The following is a 19,939-nucleotide window of genomic DNA, read 5'->3' as shown; positions in this document are numbered from 1 at the left end:
TATTTCAACATCTTTAGTCCATATCGTTAACTCTTTTGAAGCCCAGATTATATCTATCCTTGATAGAGATGCATGTCTTGCTGAATAATAGGTATACTGCTTAGATTTAAGGTTGTTTCTCCTCCAGACATCTTCCAAATTCTCTTGGCATTGTAATTCAAAAAAGGATTTCGGTAACAGCCCCCTTTTCTTTTTTGTCCCCTTTGTTTTTTTATCATCTTGTAAATTCACCACACCATTAAAATCTCCAGCCAAAATAATTTGTGCATATGCCAGTTGGTCTAATTGCTTCAATATCTCTTTAAAAAAAACGTCCTCGGCACCATTTGGTGCATAGATCCCTACAATTAATGTCTTTTGAAAGTTCCAATCAAATTCCACAGCCAAAAATCTGCCTTGCAGTTCTTTAAAAATCATCTTAGGCTGAAGCTCTTCCTTTATGTATATAACAACTCCTCTTTTTTTTCTGCTTTGTTGAGGCCACAAATTCTCTACCCAATTTGTTATTTTTTAGGTATTTTAAATCTTGTGTTTTTACATGCGTTTCTTGTAAGCAAATTATATTACAGTGTTGTTTTATTAGCCAATGAAAAATAGCTTTGCGTTTAGAAGGTGAATTAAGTCCATTTACATTCCATGATATTATTTTGCACTCCATGATTATGATCTGGGTCGCTTAGGTAAATCTTTTTCATAGTCCAAAAAGAACATCTCCATCTCATATTGTGATTTGATAATTTTCCTGCTTTCTTGAAACTCAAAGCTCAGACCTTCCGGTATCTCCCATCTATATCGTATATTGAGCTCCTTCAAAATCTGAGTCAAATCTGTATTTCTTCCTTTCAAACAAAATCCTCTTGGGTAGTTCTTTCATTATTCTCACTTTTTTCCCATCCATTACAAGTGGGTTTTGGAATTGCCTGCTGATAATTTCTTCTTTCATTCTCTTTGTAATTAACTGTACAAGCATATCTCTCGGTAAATTCCTCTGGGCTGCATACTTTGAGTTAATTCTGTACGCCACATCAATATTGCTTGCAATTTCTTCCAATGGTTTATTCAAAAATCCTGCTAATATTTCCAAAATTTGCTCTTGGGCGGATTTCCCATCTTCCTCCAGGACCCCACGAAATCTCAGTTGTCTATCCGTATTTTTACACTCCATTACTGCCATTCTTTCATTCAGTCCTGTGGTCTCTGCTTTAAAAGACGTAGCGAACTTTTCTGTCTTTTCTTCAACCTCTGTAACTTTCTGCTGCATTGTTTGTAATTCTTTCTTAACTTCTTCCAAGTTTTTAGCCAGCTCCGCCACCTCCGATTTTATTGTTTCTTTAATGTCATTCATCATACTTTGCATAGTCTCTTTTAATTCTCTGTTGCCTTCCATCATTTTTTTATCTAAGTTATCAAAAGCCGATTGCCATTCTTTCTTCGACATCGTTGGGCTTGCTTTGCTTCCCGCCCACAAGTCTGATCTCTTCCTTAATTCTGTGGTTTGATTAATTTGTATTCCCAATTTTAATCAATTGGTGTCAAAATAACAAGCAAAAAGCTTTAAGTCCGTCAAAATGTCGGGCGTTTTTTCTCTATGGTTCTTAACTGAGGTTTTGCCCTTTCCCTTCTCCAAAATGGCGTCCTTGCTCCTTGGATGAAGTCTTCCCCTTCCCCTTCTTCAAAATGGCGTTCTTGCTCCTTGGGTGAAGTCTTGCCCTTGCCCTTATCCAAAATGGCGCTCTTCCACTTCCTTCTTTGTTCTGTTGCTCTGTCACTCTGCAGCTTGTTGGTACCTGACGTACTTGCTGTTCCGTCTCTGTCGTCAGCCTGCTAGTCTCTTATCGCGATGTTTCCGCGGTTCCCACAGCTCACTATCTCTCCTGACCACAAGTATGTAAACAATCTTCTTTTTTCTTCTCTAATTCTTTTAAAGAGTCTTATTTTAAACTAGTTTTCTTTCCGGAGCGAACTTATGTAGTTTCTACAGAGTCTCAATTAATGATTTCCACTTTGATCTTATTCTTCTAGCCAAATTTAAGTCCGTGAAAGAGATAGTGATCTTTACCTTGCCGGTTCTTTTCTGGGTTGTAATCGCTGTTTAAGTTGTCAAAATTAGTCCAATTTTGCTACTGAGGCTTGGGTACGACGGCCCTATGCCAACGCAATGACTCCAAAGTTGTTGCAGAGATAACAACTGCCCTTCTTAGAGTGGGACCTCAAGGCTGGGAGAGGATCCTTTATTCAGAACCCCCCCCCCTCAGCCGAGATCACACACCCTCTGGGTCTTGAGCGTACTTGCCTGCTCTCCGCCTGAAAGCAGGGGGCTGTGGGCGATCTAGCCACCCCACCAGCCCAACAAACAACAACTTGGATGGTTCAGCTCCCTGAACCGCGTCAGCCCGCCATAAATCCCAACCGGAAGTCCCCCCCTCCCAGAGAGGTTTTTCCGACCCCCCCTTCCTTAGTTCCTAATCCTGACATTACCTCTCCATAGTCTATTTCTCCCATGCGAATCAAGACCCTTTAAGCCACTCTTCCAGGATCCTTTATTCCATGTCTTGAAGTGGGTAGCTGAAATGCATAAGGCAGACGCACTCTGCCAAAGGAAGGGAAGGTGTTCAAGAACCCTTTATCTGATGGTGGGAGGAACTTTGTTGCTTCAGCCCTCACTCAGTTCAAAAGGTTGCCCCTGTAGAAAACAGATGAAGACCAGGGATGGGAGGCTCAGGGAGGTTAACATTCCTTCATGGTTTACTGTTTTCTGACATTACCTGCCCCTGCTTCATTTAAAAAATTCTTGCCTGTTTCCTCCCCAGCCCCCAGCCCATACTTCCCTGTTTTCTTTGGGAAACGAATATGTGCATATTGAAAAAAATCTCTCAATATACTAGTAATGCCTAACTGTGGGAATTAGTCCCTTTCTTTCAACATAGTTACCTTTTTGAGACCAAAAGTTGGTGGGAAAAATGAAGGGCACAAATCTTGACTAAAACGATCTTGACTAAAACCAAAACTAATAATTCTTCACCTTGATTTGCCAAGGGTAGGACTGTAGCCTGGTGGTTTAAGGGATGCATTTACTTCAATCATTAATCATAAACTTTATTACATTGAATTGTATTTGCTTAAGGAGTATGAATGAACTATTGAAGTTCTTTTCCTCAAACAGAAGTCTCTCCTCATCCCAGCAGTTAGCTGCCCTTCCCATTTGGCCACCACTCATCTTTTGGCAAATTACTGTGTGACTAACCCTTTTAAGTTATCAGTCTGCTACTAACAGATCAGCTTCGTATGAGCATAGGGTCATTTGGCTGAAAAATGTGAGCAACTGAGAGAGAGCTGGGGTTGATCAATTTGAATCCCTTTTAAACTAATTAACTTTCCCTATTTTAGATAATTCATTCCTTGTGTACTGCCTCTGTTATCATGGAGGACTGGCTTAAAGAAATTTAATTCACGTGGAACAAAGCACGTGGAGGGGGCAAGGACAGGGCATGACGTAGGGCTAGATTTTAAGTTTTTCCATGGAGATTTCAGGTTTAGTTGCCACCATTTCCATCCATTTAAACGGATCAGGTAGCAAGTGATGTGAAAGACCTTGACCTCAGACCCTGGAGAATCACTCCAGTTGTGAGACCTTAACTGACCAGTGGCCTGACTCTGTATAGGGCAGCTCCATGTGTAATAGTAATAATGTGTAATAATAATTGTGATCTGTACCTCTAAACACAGCACAAAAGACCCCACCAAACCCAGTATTGCCTTTAAGCTTTGTAATTTTGTAATTGTAAACAAGTTTGTGATTTTAAACCATTGTAATGGAGGGCTGTCAGAAGCTTTTGCAATGCCACATAGTTCCATTGGTGGCTATATTTGAGAAATTTGTGGGCTGATTTCCTTTCAATGCAGCCGTACTAGAAATGCCACAATACAATTAATCATTCATCAGTTCTATGGTATGTGAAGTAAAAGTAACCTGTGTGTGCTTTTTATACTTGATAGGATGAACCCTCTTATCTGATAGATCCTAAGGAGTTAGCTGTGTAAGTCTGTAGTTGCAAAATAGTTAGGAGTCCAGTAGCACCTTTAAGACTAACCAACTTGATTGTAGCATAAGCTTTTGAGAACCACAGCTCCCTTGATGCATCTGACAAAGAGAGGTGTGGTTCTCAAAAGCTTATGCTACAATAAAGTTGTTAAGTCTTAAAAGGTGATACTGGACTCTTTCTTATCTGATAGTAATCAGATTGTATAAACTGGGGGCCTTCTCACTGCTCTGAAACAGCTACCAGCCTCTGTGCGGTATACCTATCTGTCCACACTAAGCCTGTTGGTCTAAGAGTCGCAAACATTGAAAGTTGCAAATGTTAGACTGATCTCACCATTTCTTTTAACATCATACCTGTTCTCTCCTAAAACCATCAAGAGGACTCATAGTGCTGTTTGATTTTGCTAGGATGTGGATGAAGTGTATGCAGGAGATATATGCGCGTTGTTCGGCATTGACTGTGCTAGTGGGGATACATTCTCCGATAAATCCAGCACAGACCTTTCCATGGTAAGTTCTTTCTTGGTTAAACTGCTACAGCTTGCTTTGGGTTTTGTTTGTAAATTATCTCTTTATGTGTAGAAAATAAGTCCTTTTTAAAAAAAAAAAGTTTGTATTTTTATTTTCAGAATGCTTTTGCAGCTATTATAAAACCCATAAGGATATATATGTTTATAGCTCCAAAATCTGCCATTGTGAAAGGGCAGGGTCACCAATGTATAATGCAGTGGATATACTGTATTTAAAATGTAGTTACAAACATTAACTAAATATTAAATATAAAACTGTGTTGAAAATCCTGATATTCTCCGAAAGGATGTACCCAATCTTAAAAGATGCTTCACCTCCCGGGTTCTTCCAGAGAGGAGAGAATGGAAACGGGCCCCCGGCTTGAGAGCTTCGTCTCCTGTCCTTCAAGCATAGGAAGAAATTCCCTAGTGACATTGCACATGTATTTGCAAATAGAAATCTTCTGAGCTTAGTTTACTTCTCCCCTTGCTCAGGAGAGTGGGAAAAGGAGTGGGCAAACTGGAAACCTCCTCCCATCTTCCACAGCCTGGTGGAATGCTGGGAGTCATGTGTCACCCATACACATGGGTGTGTATGGGTGATCCCCCCCCCCCAGTGAAGGAAGTGGCAGCCACGGGAATATTTTGTTGCACTCTGCTGACTCATGGGAAGGGAGGCATATTGGCTATTTCTCATGATAAGCCAGCTTTTCCAATGAGTGTGCACTTATGAGGACACACTACCAAATCCAAGCTCCCCAATTCATTGGGTAACCTTAAATCAGAAGCAACTTGATAGAACACAATGGACCAGGATTATAAACATGATTGCTGTGTTCACTTGTTGCACTTTCAGGTATGTGCTTCAAAATATAATTCTAGAGCAGTAGCCATTTTAGTGTGTTGCAGCAAAAATGGAGTTTGGTAGCACTTTAAAGCCTAATAACATTTATTGGATGCTCACTTCATTAAAAGTACAGTGCGTCCAATAAATATTGTTAGTCTTTAAGCTGCAACTGGTTTCCTGTTTAAATTTGCATAAAAACATAATGGGCACCATCCTACCATCCACATATGGAGTTTTCCCATGTTCTTTTGCATTGGTGCAGGTTTCCCCCCCAGCCTCTGGAAGGATTCTCAAGATCTGTGCAGTGGAACCACCATTAGGGTCAGTGGGCAGGAGTGAGGAGGGATAAGGTGGTCAAATTGCCCCTTTCCCTCAGTAGAGCAGCATTTGCAGAATGGGGACGAGGAACAATTTTAACTTCTTTTCCTTCCTCATTTCACTCACATCTCCCAAACCTGTGTGGCTGTTCCTTTGAAAATATCCCATGACCCTGGGAGTGATGTTTCCAGGGGTCAGACTGACTGTGCATCAATGCAGAGGAACATGGGGAGACTACACATTCTGCACACATTAGTTACGATATTGCCCAATGTGTCTGTCATGCCTTTCTTTAAAGAGTAATTTTTCAAGGAAGTAACTAACTACACAAAAGGAATAAATGTGAAGAGAACTTGTCTGAAATGTCACTTGAGTCAAGGCCCTTTGAAATGAGTTCAGTGGAACTTGTGCAAGGGTCTAGCAAATGGAAGCCAGAATGTCCAGCAAGGGGAAAGCGTTTTGCTGTTAAGGCACTTCTGGTGCAAGATTCACAAACCTTTCATAGAATATATACCTTGAACAATAGCCGGGAATATGAACATGTTCAGTAGACACAGTAAAGATTAAAGCAGAGTTTGTTTTTATATTGCAAGTTTGTGTGTGTGTGTATATATATATTATATTTTCCCCTTTTTCTAGGAATCTATTCATGTCCCTGATCCTGTCATTTCAGTAGCAATGAAGCCTGCCAACAAGGTATGACTCTGCAAAATGGTCATTAGTAAATTATTTCCTAAGTTTGGGATAAAATGCTGTGGGCTTGTGGGCTTTTAGAAATTAAAATAGAATGATGTATTTGCATTTTCTGAAGTGGAGGAATGTATTTTGATTTTTTGTCACAGCCTTCCTTTGAGGAGTGGAAGGTGGAGGCATACATGACCCCTCCTCCTCCTATTCTCACAACATTCCTGTGAGGCAGTTTAGATTATGAGTGTGTAACTGGCCCAAGGTAACCTAGCATCTTCATAGCAGACTGGAGATTTGACCCAGAGTGTCTCTGTTGCTATTCAGAAAGTAACCAGTGTACCACACTGACTAGCTTTTCTTCAGAAAAACGGATTACATTTTCTGGTGTGAGGGCCCCCCTTCTGTTGATGGTCTTTGTGCCTGAGCCAGGGATGATAATGCAATCATAGGTGAGAGATTCCTAGCTTGAGCCCGGGGGGTCGGGGTATAGTATTGAAGTGTTGGGCTGTGACTGGAGAGGTTCAGGTTCTAGTCCTCACTCAGCCACAAAGCTCGCAAGGTGCCCTCTTGCCATTCACACACACGGTCTCATCTAGCTCATTAGGCTGTTGTAAAGATAAAATGGAGGGAGAATGAGCTGTATGCTGCCATGAGCTCCTTGGAGGAAGAACAGTGGCGGACCTACATTTTTTGGACCCTAAAGCTTGAACTGTTATGGGGTCCCCCAGATTAGATTCTGGCAATCTTGGTGAGCCCATACAGCTAGGGGTTTTGAAATTTGACCAATCAGAGGGACATTTTGAGGCCATATGAAATGGGCATTAGAGGAGGGCTTTAGAGGGCACCACCACTGTGGAAAGGCCAGGCGAATCAGCCCGTCCCTCCAGAGAGCGCCGGTGTTAGAGCTTATTCTAAATTCAAAGGACTTCAACCCATTGGCTTATAATTCTGTCCCTAAAATAGCCTTATTTTAATAACAAACACTTAAAAAAACTCCATCAATTTTGTTGAAAAATTCACTCATTAAAAAAAAGTTGCTTCAGGTCTCTCCAGGATTAGGGGCCCTGAAGCTTAAGCCTAATTAGTTTCATAGTAGGTCTGCTCCTGAGGAAGAACAAGATTTTAAAAATGCGGTATCTAAAAGAGTTGGTGATGTTTTGAACCCAGTATGTTTCATGCATGTGGACAGTTTATGAAAACTGCCCAGCCATGCTTTAATAGCTTTTTGCTGGAAACACAGCTAGCTCTTCAGACTCTCATCTAACTGACTCATGGATGCGGATTTCTTTCCTGCTTATAGAATGACTTTGATAAGTTTTCAAAAGGTATTAACCGCTTTATCCGAGAAGATCCTACCTTCAGAGTTCAGTTTGACGACGAGAGCAAGGAGACCATTATTTCAGGAATGGGGGAACTACATCTGGAAATCTATGCTCAGGTAATTGATTGTTAAAGGCTACGTTGGGCAACCATGGTTTTGGGTCGTCATAGTGGAAGCAATCCTTTTAATTCAGCATCAATCAGCATTCTGCACTAACTGAAAACTGCTTCGCTGTGTGTTGTGGATCACGATTGTTGTACAGTGCAGCCTCCAAACCTGTAGATGGATTTGTGCATGCACTTTCTACATATCCCGTCTGTAGATGCAAAGAATTCGTTTAGGATTTCAGGATCTGAACCAAATCTTGTACTCTATAATTATAAAAATGTATCTGTTTACAAAGGTGGGATATGAGGGGTGGGGCTTTACAACTGGTACATATGTATAATGTAAGTTTTTTTTAATTAGAGAACATCACCTGATCAATCAGACAACATTTGCCATTTTCCCCAATGATTATAAATAGTATTTTAGATAAATCTGGCTGCTTCCTCCACTAGGCTTTGCCCATTTGGCTGTTCATTTTAATTGGTGTACATTTTTTGTGTCTCCCCCCACCCTTTTTATCTAGAGAATGGAAAGAGAATATGGTTGTCCCTGCGTTATAGGAAAGCCAAAAGTAGCCTTTAGAGAGAGCATTGTGGCAACAGTACCGTGAGTATTCACTATAACAAACAAGGTCTGGGGATATGTTGCCTTTGGTCCTGATCGTATAGAGGGAATGAAGGGGTTTCTGAGCCCACGAGAGCCTATGGTGTAGCCCTTATTCTAGCTGTATGTGCAGGATTATTTTAACAAACTCTAATAGCAGTATTGAAGGCATTTTGCTAATCTTGTGCTGCGCGTTTTGGCTGGCGACTATTCCGTATTACTTTCACTCCATGCTGTGGGTGCCAGAGAACTTGCATGTGCCAAGGAATAATTTCCTGCAGATTTAAAAAAAGCAACAGGAATGGCGTTAGAGAGCAAGCAAAAATCATTTCCTAATTCCCATAAAGGACATTCTTGTTAGGCTTGCCTGCTTTATTTCCTTCTCTTTTTCTCCATTCCCCATTAATCTCTTATTGTTAATGTAACACTGATCATATGTCAACTGGCCCTTCAGATACATCTTTTTAAGATTTGACTAATGGACTTGCTTTGATGTGCCTTGATTCATCTGCAGTGGCTGGCTACTGGCACTGCCCTTGAAGTAGGCGGGACATCTCTCTGTTGGTGGCATAGTAGGGTTAACCTTGGAGAGGAATAGTAGTGGGTGTGTGGAGGATTCTGCCCTGGGGAAGGGGATTGCGCTTGATCACTTCCTAGTCCCTTGCAAGCCTATGATCCACAGGAGGAAGAAACTGATCTGATCAGACAGCTAACCAAAGAGACCAATTTTTTCATAAATCCTCAGCTAATAGGTTCTTCTTTAATTTCTGTTATTATTTATACCCCACCTTCCAGATAGGACTGAAAGTGGCTTACATCATTCTCTCCTCCATTTTATCTCACAACCCCAAGAGGTAGGTTAGGTTAAGATAATGTGATTGGCCCAAGGTCACCCAGCGGATTCCATGGTAGTGTAGGAATTCAAACCTGGGTCTCCCAGATCCAAGTCAGTCTAACACTCTAACCACTACACCACTCTGGCTCTCAGGATGTGCATCCGGGACCAGGAAGGGCTTAATAGTAAGAACCAGCCCCCTGAACTGAACCTGGAAAGTAAGTGGTATCTAGAGCGAAAACACTTGTGCTAATGGTTCCACTATAGCTGTAGTGTATATATGTCATATAGATTCTTCCCCCAAAGCAGCTGGACCCTGTGACCCTGCCTAATTTCTGCTTTTTTAAAAACAATTTTTGCTTAATTTGGTCAGCTTTTTTAGACTAAGAATTTGAGACTTGTAGAGGAGCTATGTGTGGCGCTGAAGCCCTGTCCCCAACCACTGAAAACCTTAAGTAGCCTCGCTTGCTTCTGAGATTTCTGCAGTCATACCACCCCAATTCTTCGAAGTATGAGCAAAGCCCTCCGTGAGGGGCTAGAAACAGGCCCATTTTAAAAACAATTCTAAGGAAGTCAAATTCTATGTCCTGTCATGCACAGCTGGTGTTTTACCACTGAGCCATGGCCCCTCCCCACAATCCTAGCAGCCTGATCCTGTCCTCTGCTGTTCAGCAGCCGTAAACGGGGCAGTAGGCTCCCAGGGCACCCTGGATTGCTCAGGAAGCATCTCCAGCTTCTTTGTCAGGACCCTTGGTATCTCCTTCCTGTCTGAAGTCCTGTTGTGGGAATCACTGTGCTAGAATGATTTTCTGACAGGCAAGACTTTTAACTTCCCCTTTTTATTTTACAATAACGTTACTTACCTGGGAGACAATGTCGTGGATTAAAACCACATAGGAAAATTCAAGATAATCATCGTTCCTTTTCTGAAACCAGCAGCAAAGGGGAAAATTTAAACTCTAGCTTAATTCCATTATACAGTTGTCAATCAGATGCATGTAATTACTATCAAGCGTCTTAAATGAATGTTAAATAGAGATGGGCACGAACTGAAATATGAACCAAAGTTCGTGACGAACTGGGCCAGTTCGTGGTTCGTGAACTGGCGGTTCATCAGACCTCATTTCTGACGAATCGCCATGAACTTTAGGCTGGTTCATTTGTTTTGTTTTTTGGTTCATCACTGCAGACAGCCTGGCGCCAATCAATCAGTTTCCTAGGCAACAGGGGATGGACTTCCTGCAGACCTTCTGCTGACCTGGAAATGATGATTTGCTGACCTGGATGTGACATTTTCATAAACCAAACGAACCGGTTTGCGAACCGGGGTAGGTTTGTGAAAGTTTGTGGTTCATGGTTTGTAACTGCAACGAACCACGAACCGCACGGTTTGGTTTTTTTCCGGTTCATGCCTATCTCTAGTGTTAAATATTAAAGATATAGTTAAATACAAGGACCCTCTCCCCAGCAGGGGTATTTGGTTTTTAGATGTACAATAACATATGGGAGGCAGAAACAAAAGTTTGAAACTCCAGTTGCTCAGATTGCTATACAAAAAGTTACCTTCTTTTTAAAGACAAATACACATTGCGTAAACAGATTGATGGATTTCTAACTGAGTTATTGTGTTTGTGTAATGCTAAATCATTATGGAGACTCCTTTCTTAAGTCTGTGCTTTTAAAAAAAATATAAAAGCAAGCACATCGCATAGAACAGATAGATGTTATGTATTTAGGCCAATGATGTGTTTTCCCAGAAAAAAATGATTTGGAAATCTACCCCCCCCCCCCGCCCCCGCAAATGCCAGTGCTTTAAAGATTCAGCATGCTTGTTTTGACTTAAATTTAGTAAACAAAAAATTAAAAGAACTCCATAATATTTTAAGGTCCCAGTAGCAACAAATGGTGTAACTGAAATGTTCAGTTAAGGAAAAAAGTAAATTGGGTGTAGTTTAAATGTTGCATTCACAACACTGTGTGGAAATTATTGGCATTAGAATAATGCATGTAAAACGTTAAAGACAATATAACATGTACTTCCCTTATGTTGTTTAAAGGAAAAAATACTAAAATTTGAGCACACTCCAAGAACTGTGCATATTATGCTACAGATGTGGCTGTCCATTCATCTGTCTCAACAGAATTTAACTGATTTACAGTGGGATCCTCCATTTCTCTGTGAAGCTCTGTGGCTTTACTGATTAGTTCCAGCTCACATTGGTGAACCGGTATCTCTTCCAACATGTGAAAGGAGGCATAAATAAATTTTTTAGTTTGGCTGTGCATGTCAAATCAAGTGAATTAATAACATTTTTTAAAAGTTGGGTTATTATATGAATTTGTGGTCCTCTTCCCATTTACTAGTAATCACCCCAAAGCATTAATTACAACTGAAACTGCCAAGCTTGCCTGATACTGAATTGGCAATGACATCCATTGTCATCAATTTCATGAAATGATGAATCTTTAGAAACAGAAAATTTTCCTCAGAAAAATGAAATACCAGATCATTTTCTGCCCCACATCTCTGATGTCAAACAACACCATAAGAATATCTGATGGCAAAATGCAGTATGTTAGGTAGCATGCTGTTTTGACCAGGTGTATCAATACAAAATTCAAAAATAAACCGAGGGAATTCCTAACTCTAAAAAACAAGTGTGTGTGTGTGGGGGGGGGGGGATGATATTAGCAATATTTGGATTATTATTTTAGATAATATTTTCTGAAGATGCTAGCCCGTACACAATGTTTTTTGTTCACATGCGCATGTGTACATATACAAAGACACACAGTCCACTTGGCAAGAGAGTAAAGTTGGGCTTTATACTGTGTGTGTTTGTTTCCACAGCATCTCTGTAGCCACCTGAGATGTTTGCACAGCAACTCCTTGGCTACTCTCTCTGTTCTACAAAGGATGTGGTGTTTTTTTAATCAGGTGGTCATGGAGCCTTTAGATAAACAGAGTATTGCTCCAATCAGTTAATTTCTTCTCAAAGGGAAGGGAGAATGCACTTAGGAAGTACTGAGACTCTGTTGTGAAAGAAAGCATCTTAGCAAACCCATTTTAGCTCCTGCTGATAAAAGAACAGTTCATATTGAGCCTTCCCAAGTCAGGGGGAAAAGTACAGAAAACGGCAACTAAGATTAAGGTGTTGGCACACGTTTCCTATGAGGAAAGGCTGAAGAGTCTGGGACTTTTAAGCCTAGAAAAGAGATTACTAATGGGGACATGACAGAGATTTATAACCTTATGAACGGGGTATAAGTGGATGGAAAGATCTTTTTCTTCCTCTCCCCAAATATTAGAACTTGAAGGCATCCAGTGAAGTTGATGGCAGTAGATTCAGGACAGACAAAAGAAAATACTTTTTTACTCAATGACTGACTAAAATACGGAATTCACTGCCAAAAGGGTATAGTGATGGCCACAGGCATAGACAGCTTTAAAATGAGATTAGGCAGATTAATGGGGGATACATGGTGAATAAGGGGAACCTCCACATTTAGAGACAGTAAACCTCCAAATACCAGTGCTGGGAGGCAACATTAGGGGAAGCCCTAGGTCTTTATGCCCTGTTGTTGGGCCTCCAGAGTCATTCAGTGGCCACTGTGTGAGACATGATACTGGACTAGCAGGAGTCTTTATGTTCTTATGGAAAACATGTTTCGAGAAGACAGACAAAAAAACATGGGAAGGAGTTTTTGGTTAGTTTGTGCCACTTCTGGCAGTTGATCAGGCCTTCTTAGGCAGGCATATGTCTTACTTGGAGCCTTACAGGAAGGAATGGCTCAGTGTTGACTGTCTTCTAATACACTCTTTTTCTTTGGCAACCAATTGTAGCTAGTAAGAGGGGCAGCGGATGAGCATGCAACACTGCAGTTATCACTCAGAATGGCACCATGCAGGTTTTTTTTCTGGGCATGGTAACAGAAAAGAGCCTTTTAGGAAAAAATCCTTAGCCTCTCTGTTTTTGTTACATTAACTTACCATTTGTTTAACACTTTCAACTTGTATCATGTTGTACCACGTGTCTTCAGTTGAATTCTGCCATATAATGTATCCACAGGCCACCTGGGCTAGGTTCCGAACAGGCTCCATTTCTGCAGTTATATTCCCATGATTGTCTAGCAGTGGGGGGAAAAAACAGCCTGTACTGAACTGGGCAGAAGTCTTGATCTATTTAATCAGCTTAAAAGAAAAAAAGCATTTCCTCGCTTTTGTTATAAACTTCTGCAATCTTAGCTATGGTTCTAGGCCCAATCCGTAAATGTTGTGTGCCAACCCTCCTCCAAGTCAGGATCTGTGATTATTGTCAACTATGTTATTTGTAAACGTCAACAATCTGTTTGCTTTATTATGAACCATTTAGACTCGGCTTAGTGGCTTACATAGAAAAGCGCTGTAATGGGCATGGGAAACAGCAGGGGCTAAGTTCAGAAACAGCAAGACCGCCTGGTTGTTGGACCATTACTGCCAGTCATACAGAAAGTCTGCAGAAGGCCTTCCATGTGCTGGAACCATTTATACATACTGTATGCTGGTTCCCTAACATACTGTGATCATAAGGGCTATACACTTGTTTTGTTAAAAATTAAAGCTGAGATTCTCCAGATTTTGCACATGCACAAGTGCATATATTTTCATAAAGTTGGCCGTGTTGGCCTGCAATAGAATGGCAGAACTGGTCCAGGGGCACCTTAGAGACCGACAAGATTTTCAGGGTATCAGCTTTTGAGAGTCAAAGCTCCCTTCTTCAGATATGAGGGGCATCTGAAGAAGGGAGCTTTGACTTCTGAAAGCTGACACCCTGAAAATCTTGTTGGTTTCTAAGGTGTCACTGGACTCAAGTCCAGGAGCACATATAATTACAGAATAATCCTCTAACAAAGCCTGTAGAGTTACCACTGGCCAGGAGTATGGACAAGTAGCATGTCATGCTATTTGTTCAAGCTACCTATTAAATTCCACAATAGTGGCAAACAGTATTTTTTTAAAAAAAACGGAACAATTCAACTATTATGTTAATGGCATAATAGCTGAATACAACTACTAATGGCCACTGGTTTAAAGTAGAGGCAGCCAGCAATCCCGCCAGGACATTCTAACCAGTCTTTCACCTCCACTGAGGGATGACTTGTCCAGATGGAACTAAATAAGTGAGCCACCTTTTCTGTATCAGCTGATATCCAGCCAGCCAGAGGGACTTATAGGTTGCATGCCTCTGGTTTAAAGGAAAGCTACCAACTCATGTTCACTGGCAGTGGTAAATTTCAAAACTTCATTCAACTGGTTTCAGTTCAGCACTAAAAGTCCCCCTCAAAAAGCAAAGTGTCAGGTTCTTTTTTAACCTGGAATGTTTTGTGCCTCTAGGGTTTCTGACAGGTTCTTGATTCTGTTGTAGAATTCATTATCCACTTGCTCCGTATTCTTCCCAAACTCCCCTTCCACTGTGTAGTGCACTTCTGGAGCAGTATGCTGGTCACCATGATGATATAGAATCTCAGCTGTGCAGTTGACGGGACTGTCCTGTGGCAGAAAAATTGGCAGGGGGTTAAATTTTTCAGGAGCCACATGCTAGCATGTTTCTAAAGAGCGATTTGTTTTTCTTTTCAGTGCAAGTTTGATTGCTAATATGTACTGTCCATGACTAGTCCTTATTTTGAACATTATATATTCTTACTGACTGTAAGCTACTCTGTTCCAGGAAAATGTTACATGCATTCCCCTTCCTCTCTTCTTCAGTTGTTCTGATAATAACTGGTAGTTGACTAGTATAGAATGTAATCAGATATTGTGGCAGTTTTCTGTGGTTGTGGAATCATCCTGGGATAGGTGGTCGAGTGGCTTGTTCCTTGGTGTCATGTACTCCAGTCTTTAAAGACGTCAGGAGTATTTTCCCAATACCACAGCCTGCATTTCCAAACTTTGGCAAAAACTGGATTTGTGTGAGTTGCACTCCTATCTTTAGCTCATACATCAACATTTTATTCCACCATTGTATCAGGGAGTTTACATGAAAGTTCTGCTGCTTCAGAGAGCAAGGCTAGATCTAATGGGCTGAAGTTATCAGAAAGATTAGGAGAAACTTCCTAATGTAAAGAACAGTTTGGTAATGGAAGGAGTTACTTGTTATTTGGAGATGGGTGGGGGGAGACTTGCTGGGCTCTGAACAGAGAAGTTGGACAAAATGGTCTATAAGGACCCTTCCAGCTCTACGAGTCTATGAAGCTGGTGTTTTTGGTAACACGTCTTTTATGTTTAAAGAAATAGGTTTAATATATACCAAGTCTGAAACATATCATTGACATTAAGGAATGCTGCTCTTAAAAATGAAGGACTTTCATGTGGCTCCTAAACGCATTTTCTAGTAAGTTAAGACTGGTTTGCACATATGTGCGCTGCTTGATTTTTTTTAACCACTTGGAAGTAAAGTATGAACTAGCTCAATTCAAAAGCTTTGGCTTTGAGGTGAACATATGAAAGTCCTGTCTGCAGGAAACGTACAGAAATAAATCACCAGTGATACCAAATCGGCTGGTTCACATTAAAATCAGCTCTGGTTTTCAGCAAAGATTCACTTTTCATGTAACAACTTGATATTCTCTTGGGTTTTATGTCCACATGGGCTGTCTACCCCACTTCTGTGCATGAAGAAATGGTCAGACCATATCTGTATTCTGGAGCCTCTGGATCATGACAACTAGTGATGCTGGTAGGAATGTCTGATGGCCTTGAAGGCAGTGGTTTGCCTTTACTTGAGTGTGGTCCTTAGTAGGCTGTTAAGAGCCATGGGGTTTTGGTAGGCCAAGACCTCTTGATGGTAAGCCAGAATCATCTACACGAGATGTGCAGGTCACCAATCCTTTTGGACAGGCTGACCTTGCCATGCTGATCCATGTTTCTGTAAGTTCTAGACTGGGTTACAGTAACATGTTCTTTGAGGGGCTTCCGTTGAAGACAGTGTGAACACTTCAACTAGTTCAAAATGCCACCACGTGATTATTAACAGGAACATGAGTTGCTTTCATCATATTAAACTGCTTTCAGAGCAGCTTCACAGGTTTCCTGTTTGCTTCTGGGTTCAATCGTAGTTGCTAGTTCTCTCCTTTAAAGCCCTTATGGCCCCTTGCACTTCATGTCTGAAAGATTGTCTCTCCTTGCATAAGCCTGTGTGCTCAGGACCTGTTAACTTTGCCTTCTCTGAAAGCAGCATATCTGGGCACTAGCAATTCTCCATTGCTGCAGAATGATGCATCCTCTGGTGAGCTGTAGCATCCCATCACTGCTGGTCTTGTAGGAGAAAAAGCAGGATATAAATGTTGTTAAATAAATGTATTTAGGATGAGGGTGCCATACAAAGTCAGCCTAGTATTGTGGTCATAGTGCTGGACTAGGATCTAAGAGACTCAGGTTTGAATCCCGTCTTCCATGGAAGCTTGCAGGATTACCTTGGGCCAGTTGCACACTCTCAGCCTAACCTACCTTACAGGGTTGTTGTGTGGAGGAGAGGAGAATGATGTAACTCACTTTGGGTCCCCATTGGGGAGAGAAGTGGGGTATAAATGAAGTAAATAAAAATATATGAATAGTGTGGTCTGCACTTCATTGGTGCAGACATTTGTTTATTTTCAGAATGGCTTCCTCATGGTTTGTGCCTGCTACTAGAAAGAGGTTCACTCTAAAAAAGCCCTATCAACATCAACCAAAGAAACATCAGTTACCTTTTGTAGGATTTCTGTTATTGAAAACTTAAGACGGTATTTATGTCCAACACCTGCAATGTCCTAGGGAGAGAAGAGTAGGCCATTTTCAGTTCTTTGAAATTGGAGGATTCTTGTTCAGAATGCGAAGCTATTGAGAAATCTTAAAAAACAATTAATCTGGAATGTATCGAAGACACCAAGAAAGCCAACAGGCTATGTCTTCCAGCCAAACTTTGGAACATTTAAGCCGTTTCACTAGGAGACTGATGTGTACGCATTCTTCTCTCCTAGTGAAATCAGTAGAATTTTAAATGTCTGCCAGTACCCAATGTTTTTAACCAGTGATCAGCAGCCTTTGAGGGCCAAACTAGACTTACAGCAGCCATAGGTCTGGCCCATGGCTGCCAACACCATTTTAGAGAAGAATTTGGCCATTTAAAAAGTGCCATTAGGGCCCAGTTCCCCTGTGGCAAGGTGGGACCAGCTGTGTTGTCCCCTCCCTGTGCCTGTTGCCAAAACAGCCATGTTCCAACATTTGAAAAGGCACGCACGAGGCGGGGGCAAGATTGCCTTGTTGTGCCACACTGCAGTCTCAATCAGGATTGGGCCTTTGCAGCTCTTTTTAAATGGCCAAATTCTTCTTTTAAATGGTATCGGTGGGTTGGACCTGTGGCTGCCGTAACACCTAATGTGGCTCTCAATATCATGTTGATTTTGCACCACTCTGGAATACAGTAGCAGTGATGGCTTATTTCTGTACTTTAGAGAGGACTTGGCAGAAAATGAAAGACAACTTGGTTAGGAGGCACTGAGAAGTCTTTTTTTTTTAACCTCATGTAAATGGTTTTACACTTTCGCCCAAACTGCATGCTCCAGGCATTTTCTGTATTGTGAGGAAACGGACTTCTGGGCATACTCCTAACTTCGCAGTGAGCAAAAAGGACACCACAGCATGTTTTAGTTTCTCCTTTCCGCAAATTGGCCTGCTGCGTTGTTTCCACTCATCCTATTAGAGGATGGAAAAGAGAGAGGCCAGCCAGGTCTCCTACCGGAGGGCTGAACCTACAAGCCAGTGGCGCCGGGTGGGCCGGGCTCTCTTGAAATCGGCGCCCGGCAGTGCAATCCTGTGCCGTTACTCCGACGTGAGCCCAGTGCGTGGAAACTGGAGTAACTGCACTGCTACCTTTGGCCGGGGCTGTTGTGTTAAGGGATCGTCAGTTGACAAGGCTTAACCTGGGAAAGGGGGGCTTGCATTGTTATGTGTCATCAATAGCAAAAAAAGGGGGGGCGAGGTGCGGCTTAGCAAAACAGGCTTGGTGCTTGAAGGTGAGATGAGCAGGGAGGTCGACGTGGCTTTCCGGTTTTGAGCGGCGAAGCCTGGCAGCCTGGGCTCGCGTTGAACGGGGTGCGGATGCGGGGCGCGCCTCGTCTGCCCCCGCCGGCCTCCCGCCTGCGCAGGGCCCGGCTGCTTGGCTCGGTCCCGGGCCTCGCCCTCCCCGCACCCTCCCCGGCTAGGCTGGGCAGGTGCGGCTCACCTCTCGGCTGGCTTGGCTCACCGCCCGCACGGCGAAGAGCTTGCTGGGCCCCCCGTGCTGGTAGTTGATGTAGTTGCCTACCACGGCGGCGGCGCGGGTGGCCGGGTAGTGGGTCGGCGGGATCTCCATGGGGCGCGCTGCCTGTGCTTCGGCGAGGCCGCTGCTGCTTGGATGGCCCCTCCCCGGCGAAGCGGAAAGGTCGGCCGGGTTGGGCCGGGCTTGGGCGGCGGCGGTAGTCGCGGGCGCGCAGGCGGGGGTCTGCGCCGTCGCCGCCTGGAAAGAGGCGGGAAGCGCCAGCAAGAAGAGGGGGAGAAGCGCTGGCGGGGCGGCGGGGCTGCTGGGGAACATCTGCCTGGAGGGCCACATCTGGGCCGCCTGGCGCAGCTGCGGCTTTTGAGCACCGTTGCAGAGCAGCGGGGAGGGAGCTGGAAGTGGCGCCTCTGCCAAAAAGAAGGGACGCGCTTCGCAAACCCTCTCGGGGCCTGTTTACTCGGGATCGAAGCCCACTTAAGGCCGTTGGGGCTGGCTCGCTCGCATGTGTGCGAAGGGCTGCGGCCAAAAAGGCTTTGGCATCGTGGGAAACGAGCAGCTCTTCGGCATGTTTGCTTGGCGGTAATCCACACGGTCGATGGTAGCTGGGTTTCACGCTGCAGCGTCCAGAGTCGCAGGCTTGCTCGGAAGTAAGCCCCATCGAACTTGGTGGGGCTTTCTTCCGAGTAAATACGGTTAGGAGACAGTAGCAGTTTTTTCACTTGGGACGACGGTTTGTTGGCAGCCACAACCATGTTAAGGAAACAGCAAGATCCAATAGCACCTTAAAGCCAGGGTATGAGCTTTCAAGAGTCACTCTGGAAAGCTCATACGTTGGAAATCTAGTTTGTCTTTGAGGTGCTCTTGGATCCAGATCTTGCTCTTCAACTGCAGACCAACACAGCTTCCCGTTTGAACCCGTGTTGATAACATTTGATTTATATACCACCCTTCAAGATGACTGAACACCCACTCAGAGCAGTTTACAAAGTATGTTGTTGTTGTATTGTCGAAGGCTTTCACGGCCGGAGAACGATGGTTGTTGTGGGTTTTCCGGGCTGTATTGCCGTGGTCTCGGCATTGTAGTTCCTGACGTTTCGCCAGCAGCTGTGGCTGGCATCTTCAGAGGTGTAGCACCAAAAGACAGAGATCTCTCTGTGTCACAGTGTGGAAAAGATGTTGGCAGGTCATTTGTATCTACTCAGGAGGGGTGGGGTTGAGCCGAGTCATCCTGTAAGAGTTTCTCAGGGTGTGGAATGCTAATGGCGGGAGGCTTCACTGAATCCTGAGAAGGTTCTTTTGCATATGGATTGGTGCTTGATGTGCTAATCTTCTCTGCAGGGCTATTGTCGGGTGTGGAGTGTTTTGTTGGCCTGGTGTTTTTCAGAACTGGAGCC

General features: G+C 43.0%; 2 protein-coding genes across 2 annotated transcripts in view; one reads left to right on the top strand and one right to left on the bottom strand.

Annotated features, from left to right (window-relative positions):
* The window catches only part of GFM1 (G elongation factor mitochondrial 1), a 55,049-nt gene that overhangs the window by 23,542 nt on the left and 11,568 nt on the right, over window positions 1-19,939 (top strand). The window contains exons 10-13 of the mRNA XM_054982777.1: window positions 4,451-4,552; window positions 6,356-6,412; window positions 7,704-7,841; window positions 8,356-8,438. Of these exons, the coding sequence (XP_054838752.1) occupies window positions 4,451-4,552; window positions 6,356-6,412; window positions 7,704-7,841; window positions 8,356-8,438 (380 nt within the window). The remainder of the gene's footprint in view (window positions 1-4,450; window positions 4,553-6,355; window positions 6,413-7,703; window positions 7,842-8,355; window positions 8,439-19,939) is intronic.
* LOC129332027 (latexin-like) lies at window positions 4,649-18,953 on the bottom strand. Its single transcript, XM_054982778.1, has 6 exons — window positions 18,513-18,953; window positions 16,996-17,058; window positions 14,623-14,800; window positions 13,262-13,398; window positions 10,134-10,196; window positions 4,649-8,710 (listed from the first exon to the last, which is right to left on the bottom strand). Exons 1-6 carry the CDS (start codon window positions 18,876-18,878, stop codon window positions 8,612-8,614), a joined length of 906 nt encoding a protein of 301 aa, XP_054838753.1. The 5' UTR covers window positions 18,879-18,953; the 3' UTR covers window positions 4,649-8,611.

The sequence above is a fragment of the Eublepharis macularius genome, chromosome 6 (assembly GCF_028583425.1).
Source record: "Eublepharis macularius isolate TG4126 chromosome 6, MPM_Emac_v1.0, whole genome shotgun sequence".
Classification (NCBI taxonomy): Eukaryota; Metazoa; Chordata; class Lepidosauria; order Squamata; family Eublepharidae; genus Eublepharis; species Eublepharis macularius.
This window is presented reverse-complemented; position numbering and strand designations above follow the sequence as displayed.